This window comes from Microcebus murinus, chromosome 7, assembly GCF_040939455.1.
Source record: "Microcebus murinus isolate Inina chromosome 7, M.murinus_Inina_mat1.0, whole genome shotgun sequence".
NCBI lineage: Eukaryota > Metazoa > Chordata > Mammalia > Primates > Cheirogaleidae > Microcebus > Microcebus murinus.
In genome coordinates, this window is record NC_134110.1 from 955139 (window position 1) to 974136 (window position 18998).

At 37.2% G+C, this 18998-nt stretch overlaps 1 protein-coding gene and 1 long non-coding RNA gene across 8 annotated transcripts in view; one reads left to right on the forward strand and one right to left on the reverse strand.

Moving 5' to 3' along the window:
- The window catches only part of ZFAND6 (zinc finger AN1-type containing 6), a 69960-nt gene that overhangs the window by 44571 nt on the left and 6391 nt on the right, over window positions 1-18998 (forward strand). The window contains exons 3-6 of one of the 6 annotated variants that reach the window (XM_076004688.1): window positions 7642-7812; window positions 8994-9162; window positions 10046-10146; window positions 15686-15730. In XM_076004688.1, the coding sequence (XP_075860803.1) occupies window positions 7642-7812; window positions 8994-9162; window positions 10046-10146; window positions 15686-15730 (486 nt within the window). Of the gene's footprint in view, window positions 1-7641; window positions 7813-8993; window positions 9163-10045; window positions 10147-15685; window positions 15731-18998 lie in introns of those variants that run through there. The other 5 variants (XM_076004690.1, XM_076004691.1, XM_076004689.1 and 2 more) reach the window with 5 other exon arrangements.
- Window positions 2253-18998, reverse strand: part of LOC105864352 (uncharacterized) — a 35213-nt gene continuing 18467 nt past the window's right edge. The window contains exons 7-8 of one of the 2 annotated variants that reach the window (XR_012920064.1): window positions 10600-10749; window positions 2253-2486 (exon numbers count right to left, since the gene is read on the reverse strand). This is a non-coding gene — a long non-coding RNA (uncharacterized LOC105864352). Of the gene's footprint in view, window positions 2487-7640; window positions 9196-10599; window positions 10750-18998 lie in introns of those variants that run through there. The other variant, XR_012920063.1, reaches the window with a different exon arrangement.

The window sequence follows — 18998 nt, forward strand, 5'->3', positions numbered from 1 at the left end:
ATTGTTCCCAGGATGCTCTTCCTCCCCCGTGGATACCAAAACCTGTGGACACTCAAGTCATGCACTTGTGGAACCTTCAGATATGAAGTCAGTCCTTCGCATCCACAGGTTTCCTGTCCTGGGAATACTGTATTTCACATCTGAGGTTGATTGAATCTGCAGATGCAGAACCCACAGGTATGGGGGACCAAGAGTACTTAACCAAGTAACCAAGACACACAAGAGGCTTAACAAGAATAAATAATGCTTAAAATTTATATTCAGCTTTGGATTAGAGAGCCCTACAGTGAATGGTACCTGCGATTCAGTCCTTTGTCTTTCTGCCCACCCCCTTATTGATAGTGATGATTACATTGAAGTCATTGCTTATTTAATTTAGTGTTGACAAGCTTTTGGCTTATCACGTATTTTTGTACAACCCATGGGCTAAGAATAGTGTTTATATTTTAAGTGGTTGAGGGAAAAATCAAAAGAATAACATTTAGTAACATGAAAATTCTGTGAAATTCAAATTTTAGTGGCCATTGGTATAATTTTATTGGAACATAGCCATGCTTCTGTGTTTGTGTGTTGTCTGTGGCTACGTGTGCATGGCAACAGTAGAGTTTTGAGTAGTTGTAACAGAGACTATATGGCCTGCAAACCCTAAAATATTTACTGTCTGGTCATTTACAGAAAACTTTGCCAACCCCTGATTTAAAGATTGTTGTGCAGAATGTAGTACATGAGAGCCACCTAAGATAGGAAGGCCAGTCAGAGTTACTCTATTAATAAAATCTCTTCGGTAGCCTGTTTCAATGAAATTTATCATACCAGTCAATGCTGGAAAAATGAGATTTGTATTTACTGGAATTAACTTTGGGTTCTCTTACATTTATGTAGCCAGCCTAATATGTTGGAAATGATGAATTAATTATTTGTTGGGAAAGAATATGTAGTATCCCCAAAGATGTTATCCTCATGTTAGCCAGACTGGTACATTTTGTCTTTCAGCCCAGTCAGCAGCAGGGAAGACAGCCTGACGTAGGGAACTGGGGACTGCTATACAGAGCACCACCAGCACCCCCAGTGCAGTAGGAGCCCTAGTCCCAGTCCCCATTCTTTTATCAGAGTGAGTAGCGTTCTTCTCACATGTTTGTAGCAAGTCATATTTTCTGACCTATTTGCTCTAGGAACTTCCCTGAATTCCTCCTCCTCCTCCACCCCATACGACAGATGGGGAGCCAAATTCTCAGAACTTGGGGGAATTTCATGTGCCTCCAGGAATCTCAAGTACCTAAGCCAGATTCCTGTTTTGATCAATTATTATTACAAAAGTTAAAAAAAATTATATTGGGATGGTACCATAAACTCTACTTTGGTCTCTTCTGAGGTCTCCATTTGATACAATTGCAAAGAGAATTAGCTAACTCTGAGGGGTTAGTTTCCCAGTGATTAAAAGAAGACAGGAGGTAGGAGGGGCTTGTCTTGCCGTAGGAGTTCAGAGTTTAATGTGTGTTCTTATTTAACTCAACATGTTATGTTTCTTTTTCTTCTTGAAATTAATAGTGAAGATCCCAGATTGGCAAGATCATAGACATTAACCTAAGGATTAAAAACCTAAGAGTGGTTGGGTAACTAAAAGTGAAGGTGGTCTCGAATTGGAGAGTATAGGGCCCTAACCAATGGGTTTTAATTTTGAAAACATGAGTCTGATGTTGTCAAGCCTTCCTATTTTTTAAGAGAAGCTGGAAATCTGTAATTTTTGTATGATATTTCTTAATTTTTAAATGCTAACAACTAATTTTTTAAAAAATTGATAGATGCTGGCCGGTCAGACATGGCTGTGGATCAGATTTAACTCAAGTTTTCCAGTTCACAACTTCTCTAGACTAACTCATCACCAAAAATTGTATTTTCTCTCTATTTCTTTCAGGAGGAGGGAGAAAAACAATGAAATGAGAAAAAAAATGTTTGTGTTTTGTAACTGTCTTAGGTCATTTTTGCTGAATAGCTGTTTTAATATATAAATTATGAATACTGCAGTGTGAAACCTTTTTTTTTTTTTTTCTTTTTTTAAGAGAAAGGTCTTACTATGCTGCCCAGGCTGGTCTGGAACTCCTGGGCTTGAGTGATCTTCCTGCCTCAGCCTCCCAAGTAGCTGGGACTACAGGCGCACACCACTGTGCTTGGCTTAAAACATTTTTTTTATCAATCTCTTTTCTCCCCTTTTCAACAGAATATAACCATTTTTTTTTTTTGCCTGATATAAATACTTTTAACAATAATGAGATACGGTTTATTCAACAAAATATTTTGTGGGATTCATATTAGCCATTAAAGAGAGGGCTCGAGGAAGCAAGAGCTCCACTGGGAACGGAGTTGCAGGCCGATGAGGCACTTGAGTGACGCTGAGGTTAAGCGCTCCAGTAGGGTGGTTCAGCCAGCTGCTTTAGGAGTACAGAGCAGAAAGTGGACCCAGAGGAAGTAGAATTTAAACTGATTTCCTGAAATAGATAGAATTGTTATACACAGAGTGCAAAAGTGGACTAAATAAGGAACAATGTGAGCTAGAAGCTTGTGTCAAGGAGTGAGCATGATTTGTTTCAAACAGATGGAAGCGAGGAAGAGCAGAGTAAGAACAGTTATTGAACTTCTGCTGTGTGCCTGGCATTATTTGATGTGGTTAGATAGATAATATAAGCACCCTCTTGGAGACCTGAGGCTAGGGAAGTTTCATAACATGTCCAAGCTCTTACAGGCAATAAAATGGCAAAGTTGGGATTCAGACTGCTGCCGACCTGACTCCAAGCTTATTCTGTTTACACACAGCCTGCTTTCTAGGGAAATGCTGGCTAGGGTAAACTATGTAAAGCATGAGTGCTAGCTTGAGTACTCCTCTATGGTGCAATTACTGTACAATAACTAAAGCAGAAGTAATATAAGGAGAATAGGATGTTTTAGGAGAATTTAGATAAATGGATTGGGATGAAAGGCAGTAAAACAAAAAGGGAAAGTTGTTAAAATAACCCAGGTGTGAAGTGATGAGGACCATGATTGGAATGGGAAATAAAAGAGCATTAGACATTTCAAAATGAAAAGTATTAGAACTTGGTGACTTAACTCTAGGGAGTAAAGCAAAGGAAAATAAGTTTAATTGATATGTATTTGTTGTTGTAATTGAGTCTGTGTGACATTCATTCATTACAGTTCTTTTGTCAGAGTTTTAATAATTGGTAATGAATTTTCTTTGTAGTCATAAAATATTTAATCTTGAATTTTTTGTGCTGGTAAGAACTTCTTAGGTAAAAAGACACAAATGAAAAACAAGTTTTTTCGGGAGCATGGTTACAGTTAATTAAAGCAGCATACTATCTTAAGATTGAGCAAATGAATTAAATTTAAAATTCTTCCTTAAATGAAAGTAGTAAGAATTCATGAATGTTCACAAAATTTTAGTTTCATAGAGATATGATGGACTTTGAAAGTCAGTTTTTTTTTATTTTTTAGAGTTATCAAAAGGCTCTGATTTAGCTGCTTACTAGATTTGTGGCCTTGGGGAAGTTACTAAGTCTTTTTAAGTCTCATTTTTTAATTTTAAAAATGGGATGTCAGTAGCACCAACATCATAGGGTTCTTGGGAGGATTAATTGAGATATAAATAAAACAATAAAAGCCACTCCTTGCCCATAATAAACTCTTAATAAGTGGTAAGTATTGTCTAGGGGGCTTGAGGGGAGTAATGGTTTATAGTTTTGCTTATGAATGTTAGGAAGAGTCAGAACTCACATTTTATGAATCTTCTCTAATTCATAGACTCGTTTATTTTACCATGCTAGTGATTTTCTTAGGAGGGGTAGGGTAATCTTGCTTTCTGTGTCCTTGGATTTGTGGCTTCGTAATGAATGCGACAGTGCAGCAATGAAGGGATTGTTCTGTCTTCTCATTTCTCTTCTCTGACCCTTTCCTCCCTGGTCATGTGAATGCCATCTGGTGTGCCCTGCAGTGTGGCAAGGGGCGGCAGCCCTTCAGTGTCGCCATAGCTGCCCCATCGATGCCATTAGACATTCAGATAAACTACTTCACCCTTTCATGGTTTTTCGTCTTCCTGAATCTTCATGTAAAGGTACATTTTGTGGCCTAAAGATGAATAAGTAAGGTTGATTCTTTTTCTTTTTTTTTTAAGTAATCCATGAACTCCTTTATGCCTCTTGAGTTACAGATTGGCCCCCACCTTTATAAATTTCACCTCCACACACATACTATATGTCTGTTTATGTATTGTATGTACAGATGCATTTTATACATAAAGAGTAAGGGTTTTTGTGCCCCATTTTCCCCAAGAATCGGCGTTTGCCCCTTGAGGCGCCACTGCCTGTGCTGAGAATGCATAGTCTATAGCAGTGGGCTCTCAGAGTTTTGGGTTTCAGACCCTTTACGTTCTCTAAAACTATTGAATGCCGTGAGGAACTTTTGTTTATGAGTGTTACAGCTAGTGGTGTTTATCATATTGCAGATTAAAGCTGAGAAAAATTTTAAATACTGATTTTAGAATATTTTATGAAAAATAATTATTTCCCCCTTCCCTGCATTCTTTTCTGAGAAGAGTAACATTGTTAACACATTTTGCAAATCTTTTTTAAGGTCTGGCTTAATAGCAAGATTCTCATAGTTGCTTGTGCATTCAGTCTGTTACAGCATTATAAAGAAAATCTGGGCTAATATGTAGCTGGAAAAGGAAAGAACATTTTAATAACCTTTTCCGATAATAGGGGTTGTTCTTTGATAATACACCAAAACTTGACAGTTTCTTAAAGGATGGTTTTGACATGGAATCTGAAACCATGTAAAAACCTTTTGTCCTGTTACATTAAAATTCATTGGTCTCTCTTCTACTTTGCTTTTACTTTTTTTTTTTTTTTTTTTTTTTTGAGACAGAGTCTCGCTTTGTTGTCCAGGCTAGAATGAGTGCCGTGGCGTCAGCCTAGCTCACAGCAACCTCAAACTCCTGGGCTCCAGTGATCCTTCTGCCTCAGCCTCCCGAGTAGCTGGGACTACAGGCATGCGCCACCATGCCCGGCTAATTTTTTATATATATATATCAGTTGGCCAATTGATTTCTTTCTATTTATAGTAGAGGCGGGGTCTCGCTCTTGCTCAGGCTGGTTTTGAACTCCTGACCTTGAGCAATCCGCCCGCCTCGGCCTCCCAAGTCTCTTCTACTTTGAATGGGTCTTTTGTTCATGAATAATTTTGTACCATCATACATTGGTCACTTGGAAAATACTGGTTCACTCACTGTCTTTTGAAGAGCCTTGAAATGTTGATACAGTATTTTTTAATCACAGTTCATTAATATCACCACTGATCTTACCAGAAAACTCAAAATATTAGAGATGCTTGTTAAGCATTTTTTCACTTGAATGCTTGCTTGAATGTTGTCTTTGATAATGAATACTGTTAATTGTTTGAAGTAACAAATGTACTTCATTTATTTATAAGAAAACGTCTGCCATATACTCAGGTCGGTATAATCAGTTTGTCATGCTTTCAAATAAAAACCATGTCCCATTAAAAAGGTGACTTGGTCAGCTCATAGCTTGAACGGTTGCTCAGATGCTTTTTCATTAGACAGCCATCCTACTTTGTGCAGCAAGAGTGCTTCATGCCTGCCTCCCAGTTTGTCGTGCAAAATATTAACAAGACTTGTGTTCAGGGTCAAGATTTAATAAAATTAATAATTTTTACTATGAGAGCATGACATTGAAGAGTACCCTGCTAACTGCAGTTTAGTGCCACTGCCTTGATCTGACTCCTTGATAAGGCTTCAGCTGTTTTTCCACCGTTGTCGTTTGCACCGCTAGTGCTTGTGTCCGTGACAGTGAGAAAGGCAAGTCACTTTTTAGTGTTACTCTGAAAACAGCTTTGACGTTCATAGGGGTCAGTGGACCATACTTTGAGGACCAGTGATTTAATTCAGAGTGTGGACTTTGGTGAAGCCAGTCTACCTCGATTGAATCCCAGCTCTGTCACTTATTAATTAGCTACATGACCTTGAATTACCCTAATACCAAAACCAGACAGACATTTAAAAACAGAAAGCTACAGATCAGTATCCCTCATGAACATAGGCAAGAAAAAAATAAACAAAGATATTTGCCATGAGCTTTTCTATACCATCGTTATTTTTTTTAATATGTATATTTACAGCACTACAGAAGAGGGAGGGATCTGGATTCTGAAATGACTTGTCATCATGGAGTAAGGAAGATGCTTGTCAAAATCCCAGGGAAACTGTATTCCTAGGCTAAAGGTCTAAATATTCCTACAGTTTTAGGACATTTCTATTTAAAAGCAAACAAAAAGCCTGCTGCTTTGTTGCACTCAATTGCATTACTACTGCTCTTGATTGTGAAATTTGCATTAAATTCTTCCCACCCCTCAACAGTCTTCAAATAATTTAGGCAAAGAGAAATCTGATAATAGTGAGCCGTGACTGCTTTCCTTAGGTGTTTGTCAATTCCAGGGAATTTCTGTGGCAAAACATTTTCCTTCTTTGGTTAGTCTCACTCTTCATGATCTTTGAACATAGATTCATCTGTAATACACATACACACATTTTGGAGTCAACCTTCATTTAGGAAGTTGCTTTTTAATAAGAGAGAGAGCCTGTTAGTGCCTTCTGTCATGTTATTTATGCCAAAGAACCAGTTGCTTTATGGGAGAAATTGACACATGAGGTTCTTCCATCTGCTGTAATTGATTATTAATGTGGTTCCCAAACAGTTCCTTAGTCCCAGCATCACTTCCGTGGCTGACTAATGCCTCTGTCCTGTTTTTAATTTTAGCTTTTGTTTTTAAATACTTAAAAATAAATCAGTTTTCCCCAAATTAGGCAAGTGGTGTGTTCATTTTAGAGAATTTTAAAAGGACAGAAAAGGTACAAATCAAGAAAAAGAATCACTAGCTTTTCCATCCTTGCACATGTTCTTTACTAACTTTTTTGATGATTAATAGATGCTCCTTTTCCTCCTAATTGGCAACATATTTTATGTACATTTCATATTGTGCCTTTTCATTCATTATCAGCATTTTCCCCCAGCAAAAGTATTCTAACCAGGGTCACCTGGGTTTTTAAGTATTCTATATTTTCAGTGACTGCATAACTTCTGTCATTAATATGTATAATACTTTTTTAAAAATCCATTCTCTAATGTTAGACATTTAGGTTATTTTCAATTTATCATTATAAATTTGCTGTGTAGAAGTTAGCATATGAACTTCCAGGAAAAGTTTAAATACATAGAAATTAAAGAGTTATATAGCAAAACTCATAATTTATATTTCTTATTACTAGGAGGGGCCACACTGAACTAGATGTAAGGGATTTTCCTTAACCTTCTGGTGATACCTTCCTTTAGGAATTCTTTGTACTTTCTTTCTGAGCCTGTGCAGACCTGCTTGTGTAGAGTGAGGTGGAGAGAAAAGTTCAGTGTGTATCCTTTTGGTCTTTATTTTTTCTCTTTATCTTTAGCCCCAGGTCGGGGGACAGTTATAGAGAGTGGTTTGAGGGGTAATATATGTGGATGTTTTCCTTTATTGGATAATGTATGGTGGGAGTTTTGTGTCTTGAGTTCTTTGCTAATTCTATGTAAATTTCAGGTGTGCAGCAGAGGAACATGGCTCAAGAAACTAATCACAGCCAAGTGCCTATGCTTTGTTCCACTGGCTGCGGATTTTATGGAAACCCTCGTACAAATGGCATGTGTTCAGTGTGCTATAAAGAACATCTTCAAAGACAGAATAGTAGTAATGGTAGAATAAGCCCACCTGGTGAGTAATTCTGCTAAAACAGTATTCATAATTGAAATACACTTAGGTCTTAGGTAGTTTGTCGTACCCCAGTGCCTTTTCCTGCTCTCACATTGTACTTGCATTACCACATTTCTGTCAGTAAAATTCTTCATTACACACTGTGATATGGTCAATGGAGGGGACTCAGGAATAAGAGTATCATCGCTCATTGAAAATACTGTAAATCCATTTTGTAGTCCTATTTGCTGTGCTACAGAACTCTAGTACTATTTTTAAATAGAGAGACACGTGATGTCTATGTAGCTGTCTTAGAAAGTACGGTGAAGGGAGTGAAGCCTACAAAAGAACCTTGGTTCTTTGATCTGGGTGACTTTTGCAGCTAAGTTAGTTATTGAAGAAAAGAGCAGATCATCAGTAACTACAACTGACTTTAGAGAAAGCCTGCCTTCAGCAGGAGGGCGTAATGGATTTACTCAGAGTAAGGGATATTCAACCTCAGTTCACTTGGGTTTTTCATGCCTTTTTGTTGTGCAAAGGGTTTTCCTGGAACTGAGGAAATTCTGAATATAAGCTCTGCATAAGGGAAGTGTCAGAAGTATTTATATAGAATAGTTCTCATGTAGGTTAGTGCCTAAAATGTCATAGATTTTTGTGCTTAATGAAGACTCAGGCTGTGACTTAGTTCATTTAAAATTTTGTATGAGGTCTTTCTTATCATTGTTTCAAGCCAAAAACTACAAGCATTTACTAGAAACTTGTCCAAATTTTCTTAAGGCTAAGATCTAATAAATATAAATTATTGTTTTTAAATTAAGTCATCATCTACATTTCTGCTTTATGAAGTACAGGGAAAATAATATAACATAATGTGCCAAGCCCAAGTTTAATTCTAAGGTTTAGAATGTCTGCCTTACTGCTAAATTATCTTATATTTTAAATCTCTCATTTGTATACTAGCACTTGGAAGATGTGTTTGAATTAAAGGATTTGGGTTTGGGTGACATTTGGTCCTGAGAAATAGGAATTTAGTTTATTAACGTAAATAACTTGTAATGATTTCCTTTTTGGTTAAAATTTACATATTTTTTGTTTGTAAGCTATTAAAAATTTTTTAACTAAAAATAATCGACATATTACATAGTAAAACAAAATTCATATACTATATTGTGTGGAAAATTGACCTTGATTTTTCTTTTTAGATAAGGCCCTAGACTGCCCTGGGCATAGCATCACTAATGTGAAATGTGGTACTGTTACAGCAACCTCTGTCAGTAGTCTGTCCGAGCCTCTGCCGGCTCAGTGCACAGATGGCAGTGTCCCAGAAGCCCGGTCAGCGCCAGACGCCACGCCTTCATCTACGCAGCCAAGGTGAGACGCAGTCTCTGGAGTGCAGCCGCACTGCTGAGGAAAGGGAAGAGTGCGTTCTGGTTTTGATCTATTCTGTTAAGGAAAACTGTGTCAAGCCACTTTAGGGTTAACTGGCCTTAAATTGTATCTGTCTGATTACTAACTAGTTAGAAAAAGCTTTTTCTTATTATTACATTATGGGGTAGGGGTTTTGTTTTAAGTCTTTAGATTACCTTTTCAGTTATCTTTTTCTGTTTTTCTTTCTCATAGTATATCCTGACCCATCCCTGAAGTCCTTTTGAAGCATGTTAAGTTCTTTAAATTTAGTTTTATTTTGCAAGTATTGTCTTGTATTAGAAAAAACAATCTTGTCACAGGTTCTCTTTGTTTAATATCATGATGCAGTATTCATTTTTATTTGTATCATAATATATTTTTCTTTTTAACTCTGAAATCACACCATTTAGAAGCCTGCATACAGAAATACGTGTTTCATTTTTATTCTGCTGTCAGGAACCAATATATTAAGTTTCTATACTATGGTTCCTTTTTTCCAGATCATAACAGGAGATGTGCAGTCCTCTTCGCACAGATATCATTTGCAGCTTTGCGTTAGGGTTCCTTAAGCACACCTTTATCATGCTAGTTTTCGTTTAGTGAATTCATCTGGTACTTGAAATACACAAAGGATATATGCTATTGCTTTATTTCTAAGGCTATAAAATTCTCATCCAAATTGGTTTCTAGTTTCAAAGCTCTGTGGTTATGTTTAAGTTATAAAAAAGTATATTGGTGCTCTTACCATAATGATCTACTTAGATATGTTAAACTCTTACTATATCACTTTAGTTAATATTCATGTGTGAAGATCATCTTTTAAAATGAAATATTTTTGCCTTTCTAGCCCTGTATCAAATCAGTCACTTTTATCAGAATCTGTAGCATCTTCCCAAGTGGACAGTACATCTGTGGACAAAGCAGTACCTGAAACAGAAGATCTGCAAGGTTTGCACATGAACTCGCATGTGTTTTGTCATTATATAACATGTCAGTGTTGTAGGCCAGACATTATCCTAGGCACATGTGTAAAAAGTTGCCTACCTAAAAAAAATTGCCTACCTAAAGTACATATTTTTCTACTCATTTTCTTTATGAACATAATAGTTTATATCCTCAAGTATTTAATTTTCTGAAATGTTGGGAGCCATTTATCACAAGTAATTATTTCATCAGCATAAACATCTAAAAATCAAAAATTTTGTTTAGCTTGAATAATATAATTAGATGAACATGTGGCAGTATTCTCTTACTATTTTGATCAGTTTAATCTAAAAACTATTTACTCTCCAAGCAAACAGGATCTGCTGGTTTGAGGGGTATCTGTTTCTCTTGTTTTTTGACTCAAATTATTTGAGATACTGTGTACAACTTGGCTGGCAGTCACCCCGCCTTCCCCACCTGCGATTGACAGTGCAGTAGCCACTTGCAGTTGCTCCTCGTGTCCACTTCCCAGTGTCTCATGTCCTTGCACGTGCTGGTGCTTTTCCTGTCCGCATCATTTGGAGCAAAACGATGCAGGAGGACTTTTGTGTTTGTATGAAGGCTTTCCTAGTGGGGAAGACAGTGCAGAGGAGGCCATGAAATAATACGTGCTTAATTAGTTACATTCTAGCATGTGTGGAAACAGTGTTAACCGAGGAAGATAGTCTGGAAAGACAAGCCCAGGGATGAGCAGGTGCAGTTCTGTCTGACCAGTGACACTTTCCATCGTGCATGGTGCTCACATTATGGTGACAGATCTGGCAGTCTTGGTTTTAGTTGCTAAATTTAAATTTAGATAAGCTAATTACCCGGCTTTGATTTCATGCCCAACTAATACTTGACATAATTTGCCTATTTGTGTAGATTTTGCTGTAGCAAAAGATTACTATGTGGTCAACATAAATATTCTACTCCACCTAGCATATATTATTATAAATTCATAAATATTTTAAGTGAAAAAATATTTTTTAGTTAAATAGAAAAATTTAAGGAAGGGCAGAGATGATGGATATTTTAAAAGCAGAAAAAAGAAAAGAACTCCAAGACTCAGTTATCACTGGACATGGGAAATAAGGAGACAGGGCGGTATCAGAGCTTCCAATTTTATGATAGTGGCAAAGGTGTGGTCACCTTAGACAAGGAGGCTAGAAAAGGTAATGTGATTAGACAAAATTTTAGATGCAATTAGTTAGTTGGAGGTTATCAACTTTCAGAACTGAAAGAGCTCATTTGGAGGTTGTAGATGGATAGTAGCCATGTAATGTGTAGAGTGATCAGTATTATACCTGAGAGTTAGAATCTCAGCCAGCGTAGGTTGAAAAATGAGAGTTTAAAAACAAGGAAGCAGGCAAGAGGATGAGCCAGCAAAGGAGCAGAGACAGAAGCTACCTGGATCCTGGCTGGTTTCAGACCATAGATGCCAAAGGAGAATTTCAGGAGGCAAGGGTTGTGTATCAGTTTTGAGAGAGAAAGAAGTTAGGAAGAAAACAGGCTGTTAATCATGAAAATGTTATTTATCTTTTATGATAGAACAAATTTTAGAATGTTGGTAGTGAAAAAAATGTATAAGGCTTAAGGATACAATAGCAATTGTTCAGGTTTGACGAAGAATAGAGATTGTAGGTTAGTGAGCTGTCATCACAGGAAGTGCTTTTATACTGCTCATGGTGTGTGGAGAAAAGCGTAGTTTTCTCCACCTAGCCTCAGTACATTAATTCAAACTGCACTCATGATATCATCTTAGGAAAAATTGTAGAGGGTTTTAAAACTTAGACTGACTAATTTGACTGACTTTCAGGTTAAACCAGTATTAACTTTTAAGTACCCTTTAAAAAAGCTTAGTGTTTATAATTTCAGCATAGCAGAATCTTTGATAAATTAGGTATAAGTTTCATCTGAGTTTAAGAGAGGATTAGTTTTCAACGTAAAATCTTTTTTAATAGCCTAGCTTTAAAAAATGTTTTATGTTGTTGAATTAAAGATACCTCTTAATATAAGCAATACACAAATATAAATGTTTGTGTACATATAGATAGATATATACTGTATACAGACACACTCTTACGATGATTTCCTTGTTCAGTAGGACAAATACAGAGAAAATTTTTTCATCTATTTTAATAGATGGATGAAGACAGAGAAAAAGTCTCTTTGATTCAATCATATGGTCGTATGAGCTAGAACTAGAGTCCCGGAACCCGACTCTAGACTCGTCGTCTTTCCACGGGCAGTTGTGCTGCTTATTGGACTGGGTTGTGGATACGTACGTTCTGTTGGCACATCCAGTCCCCTGCGGTTCCCAGAGTAGGGCCAGCTGGGTTGGCAAGCTACACAGGTATCTGTTTTCTTCCTGCCAGTCGTTTGCCTCCCTCAGAGGACGTTTATGTAGGTAGGAAGACCTTCCCAGATGGAAGACCTTCCCAGGTGGAGGAGGGTATATGAGTAGTGCCTGTGTGACTCAGCCAGAATTTCCTAACATTTTTTATTGGAGTTTTCAGAACAGCTTTTTTCTCTGCAGGTATTCTGCCTATAATTAGGATATGCTGCCACCAGGTGGGTGGTACTGCTTTCATTTTGGCCTCATCGCTCTGAAGAATTTTTATGTTTAACTGAGAATTTGGCATATTGCAGCATGTTTCTCATTTAATTATGATTTTTAATTTAAAAAAATAGTACCTCACATAGTGTCACTTAGGAATGTAAGTCAGATTTCTAATTCACAAAGGCTAGCTTTTATAAACAGACTTAAGCATTTTGGTATACTCTAAAACTATCATACTTGGCTGCCTTTTTTGAATAATATGCTTAAATTTGGTTAATCTGTCTCAGTCACTCATATCTTGGGTCATAGTAAAAAAAATGTGGAATTTGGATTCATAGTTTCTGTTTTCATATGTTGACAGCGCCACTAACCACTCTGAGTCTTATTTGTATTACTTTTAAAGGAGAATGATAAGCATGTCCCCTTTACAGGGCATTAAAAGTTACTGATAAAATGGAGGTAAAATGAGATTTGCAAACTGAAAAGAATGAATTGTACCTCTCCACCTCATACCATATGCAAAAAATTCACTCAAAATACATCAAAGACCAAAAAAAATGTAAGAGCTAAAACTATAAAACTCCTAAAACAAGTGTAAATTTTTGTAGCCTTGGTTTAGGTAGTTGTTTTTTAGATATGACACCTAAAGCACAAGCAACCAAAGAAAAAATAGGTAAATTGAACTATATCAAAATTTAAAAGTTTTTTGCTTCAAAGGGCATTAGTGGAAAAACAGCCCAGAGAATGGGAAAAAATATTTTCATATCATGTATCTGATAAGAAAACATGGATAATTATAATTCAACAATAAAAAGACAGCCAATTAAAAAATAGGCGAAGGATTCGAATAGACATTTCTCCAGAAAAGCTATACAGGTTGCCAATAATTGGCACATGAAAAGATGCTCAGTGTCGTTAGGAAAATGGAAATCAAAACTATGAGACACTACTTCACACCCCCTAGGATTGCTAGAATCAGTAACAGTAGCAAGTTGTCAGGGATGCGGAGAAGCCTTGTATGGTGTTGGTGGGGATGTAAAATGGTATGCTTTGGAAAACAGTCTGGCAGTTGCTTATAAAACTAAACAAAATTACTATATGATCCAGCATTTTACTTCTAATTCCCAAGAAAATTGAAAACAGGTGTCCACACAAAACCTTGTACACAAATGTTTATATAGCAGCATTATTTATAAAAACAAAAAATTGAAAAAAACCCAGTTGGCCAACAGCATATGATTGGATAAACAAAATGCAGTATCCATACACTAGAATATTATTCAGCCACAGGAAGGAAATTCTGATACCACGGCATGAATGTACCTTGAAAACATGCTAAATAAAAGAAGCTAGGCACAGAAGGCCACTTGCTGTATGAGTCCATCCCTACGCAGTGTCCACGGGAGGACACACGTGCAGGAAGATTAGTGGTCGCCAGGAGCTGGGCAAAGTGGGAAGTAGGGAGTGATTGCCAATGGGTTTGGGGTTTTTTTTTGGAGTGACTGAAATGTTCTGGAATTGGATAGTGGTGAGATGTCACAACTTTGTAAATATATTAAAACCATTGAATTATATACTTTAAAGTGTGAATATTATATGTAAATTATATCCCCCCCACACACACACACAAACACACACACTACTCCTAAAGACCGTTGAAGAGGGCTTTTGCTGGAGGAGAAATTGTGAGAACAAAAACATACAGGTAGAAAAACATGAAATTTAGGAAATAGTGAGATAACCAGTTGCTGAAATGGCCCATTCAGACAAATGTATGTTGGAATTAAAGCTGGAAAGGTGGTTTGGAACCAGATAATGGAAAATCACTAAGGTCTTTGGTTCTAATGAGTGTGAAGGGAAGGGAGTCATTTTGAATGGTTTTTTTGTTTGTTTGTTTGTTGTTTTGGTTTGCTTTTCTAAGATGACACAAAGCTGTGTTTTGGTTGCCATGTGTGGTGGCTCACACCCATAATCCCAGCACTTCAGGAGGCTGAGGCAGGAGGATCACTTAAGCCCAGTAGTTGGAGGCTACAGTTGGTGACTATGATTGCACCCCTGTCCTCCAGCCTGGATGACAGAGGGAGAGTGTTTTGGGAAGATTAATTAACAGATTTTCACTCACAGATAAATGCTACAGAAACTGATCTCTTCTGTAGAGCTGTTCTGTTCAGTGTGGTGGCCACTAGCCTCATGTAACTATTGAGCTGTTTAAATGTACCTAATCCAAAATGAGATTTTTAGTACATGTTATGCTAGTTACACTTTAAGTATAATGTATATACACTGGGTTTTAAAGACTTAATACACCCAAAATGTAAAATATTTAATTAAAACTTTTTATATTGATTACATTTTGAAATAATATATTAAAATTTTACCTGTTTCTAATGTGTCTACTAAAAAGTATAAAATTATATGACTAATTTATTTTGGATGCTTAATACTAATACAGGCATATTTTTTTCTTTTAACTATTTAAAATTTTCTCATTTTGTAAAGAATTCTTGAGCTAGGAGCAGCTTAAAGTTCATTTGGTTCAAGCATTTATTTTGCACACAAGAAAATAAGGGCCAGAGAGGGGAAATGAATTCTATCCCAGTGGTTCATTGTAAACGTTACACATTCCATTCAGTAAGTATCTGTTGGTCCCTTGGTTTGTGTTGGCACCGGGTGTACAGTGGAGCAGAACCGTCACCAGCCTGACATGCGGGCCCATTCGAGAATGAGATTTGTCGTGACTTTGGAGGAAAGGATACATGTTAATTACATAGATACTGTATCTACTGCCAAGACCAATTAGATATATAAAGATAATGTTTGGGGGCTACCTATTAATGTGATGTTCAATTTTATTTTTTACCATATGCATGAATGTGCCCCCAAAAGAGGTGGTACTAAATGGTTTTATGTACTTATTGTTATATTTGTGCACTTTTTCTTTTTCTTTTTTGTTTTTTACAGGACCCAGAGCAGAGGGCCTTATTCCTCTTGAATGTGATCCTCCATGTGGGTAGTTAAACTAATTTTACCTGCCTGGTGCTTTGTCAAGTATCTTAATAGTACTGGCCAGTAGACTTTGTGTATTTGGGATGCCCACTAAAAATCGGTTCAGCAGGTGCTGTACATACAGTTGATTTCATGGCCTTCATGCCATCCCATTGGCCTCCCAGATAGACCTGCGGGACTGGTGGATACAACAAAGGCACTCACCTACTAATCATTAACAAGCAGGCATCTCCATTCTAGTTCTCATTTCAGAATACGAACACCCACCTAGTTCTGAGGAAACTGTCCTTATTTTGGCTTTAGGTTCAATAAGATTATGGTCCTTTGGCATTTTAGTCATTGTATGGCCCTTTTAAAGATTGAATTGCTTTAACTAAAATAATTAGTTAAATTATTTTAGTTAATAAAATGAACTAAATTTTATTAACTTAGGTGTTAAGTTAATAAAACTTGAGGTGTTCTTTGGCCTTAAGACTACATGTAAACTGAGGAAATGGTACTTTTCCTCAGTTGAGGTGTTCTTTGGCCTTAAGAACAAGGCCAAAGGTGTTGGCCTTGTGAGGTGTTCTTTGGCCTCAAAGAGGTGAGGTGTTCTTTGGCCTTAAGACTACATGTAAACTGAGGAAATGTACTTTTGGGAAATCATAGACTTTTACAAAGTCTGTCATTTTGCCCATGAATTCATTTGTCGACTGTTAAGTTCAGGGATGTCAGCCACTAGTTTCAGGTAAGCTGGGGCTACCCTCGTCTCGTGGGTACGTAATTGATGTTCATTGATCCCACATTTGAGCCCTAGCTTATAAGCTTTTAGATAGCCTACTGATCCTTAACTTTAAAATTGCACATTTGCCTTAGTTAAATGGAAACCATTTGCCTTAGGTCTTTAGGGTTAAAATTGTGAAATGTCTTTGTTGAGGTATGCAATAGAATTTGTGTGCAAATCAGGTAAATGCATTTTCACTCTTCTATATTTCCAGATCCCATTCAAAGTCTGTCTCAGTAGTTAAACCAGTTCGTTTAAAAATAAATATTGTAATAGTGTTACTGCCATCATAGGATTATATATATTAGTTTACTTTAATATCAGACTGCTTTTGGAGAATAGGTCAGATAGTATGGCTTATAGATTTTAAAGATAATAAATGTACTAGTTTTATTTCTGATTACAAGCTAAACTATTTTTAAGCTATGGACACATAGTCAAACCTTATTTAATACTGTTCTAGGAGCTGGGGATAAAATAGTAAACAAGACATTCAGCCCCTGACTTGATGGAGCTTACATTCTAGGAATATTTATTTATTGAAAATAAAAGGTTTTATGGTCTATATTCAAAATAAAATGTTCACAGTATATTACTAGAACTGTCTCCTGTCTAGCTTCAGCATGTCTAGGTGAAGAAATCATGCTATAGAGTTCTTCATTAGTGCGTATTTACTTGTTAGTGTGTGGTGTTTTACCTTTTGTCATATCTTGTCAAAACATGAGATAACGTGTTAACATGAGTAGGTTAGAATCCGTGACAGCAAATGTTTGAGTGTCTCCTCTGTGTGCGGCACTGTGCGAGGCGCTGGAGATTGGAACGGAGTAAGATACCATCCGTGTCCTCAGCAGGCTGACAGTGTAGCTGGGGAAAGGGGCACGTACACACAGTAGGTGAGTAACTCAGTAATTTAGTCAGCAGGTATTTGTTTGTTGAGTGGCTGCTACGTGGTAGTAGGCACTGGGGCAGGCCTGCTAATGCAAATGAGTAAGACAGGTTCCTGCCCTCGGAGAGTTCAGTTAAACAGGTTAAGTCAAACAGGCAAGTATAATAATGTGAAAAGTGCCATGGAGCACCTAGTAGGGTTTCCCAGTCCCAGGCAGTGTAGTAAGAGTTGATTATATAAGTTTAAACAAGAAAGACAAATTAGAGTTAGCCAGGTGAAGAGAGGACAAGAGGGACGTGGAATGAGTATTGCTCAAGAGCGCAGAGGTGGGAGTTGGGTAAGTCCAGGGAAACGACAGGTACTTCAGTATGGCTGAAGCATGCAGTAGCACTGAGGAATGGTCCGAGATGAAGCTAGAGAAAAACATGAAGAAAATCACGAAAGACCTCTGGCTTTATCCTGGGGAGGTTGGTGGGGAGCCATCAAAGAATCGTAAACATCAGGGAGAACATCATGCGATTTTCACTTAAGGCAGACGATTATATGCAGTGTGTGGAGCATGGATTGCAGAGGGGGCTCCTGTGGGGACCCCAGCATCGGGCAAGGGTAACTAGAGTGAGAAGCTGCAGAGAATTGAAATGAGCATCTTGGCCTTAAAAAAAGAAAAGGATCTAGATGATGAGGGAGAAAAGGAAGTCCTTTGCAATAGGTAGTGAGAAGTGGGAGTGTGAGCAGAGGTGAGTGGCGTATTCCCAGTATAGATTGGTGGAACATTGGATTCCTGGGTGATAAAATCAGAGAGGTTAATAATTTGACCCATAGCAAGTCACTAACCGTTACGAAGCAAGATACCGACTGTGTCAGGTCAGATTACGGACTCTGACTCCAGTGGCAGCATTGAGAAGGGCCAGGCTGGTGAGGAACAGGAAGGGGGTGGTAAGCACATTAGTTAGGGTATAGGAATAGTAATTTCACCTGAATCTTGGTACATCTGGCCTTGGTTTCAGTACATAAAAGCATTAATTTATTATCTTAATTACAACATTTTAAAGCTTCTTTGCATCAATTTATCTTATTTCTAATGTTTTAAATGTTTTTGTGTGAAATATACAATGCTTAGTATTCCACAGAATCTTGTTTTTACCTTTTATTCCCTTGTTCTCTGAGAAATTGGAATAGTTCTGACCCCAGACAATATTAAGGAGCTTGCATGTGGCTGTTGTCTTACACAGTCCCGTAGAATGCCCAAGTATTTTTGTATGTGCCTTTTATTGGTCAAATATATAATTACTAAAAAAATTAGAAAATATACCTTAAACCAAAAAAAAAGAAAATCTATAATCCACTTTCTAGAGTCACTGTTAATGTGTCAGATTATTCTAGATCATTTTCTGCATGTGTGTGTATGTATATATATATATATATATACACACATACACACACACACATTCAACGAAAGGGACATTATATTTTATAAACAACTTTGTAACTGAGTATGAACCACTTCTCATGCTAATCAATAGATATGTTCCTCTGTTATCCTCTGAATGACAGATCCATGGGGGTGGCATGAGGGACAGCAACCACCCAAGTAGGAAAATCTTACTGAATAATTAAAT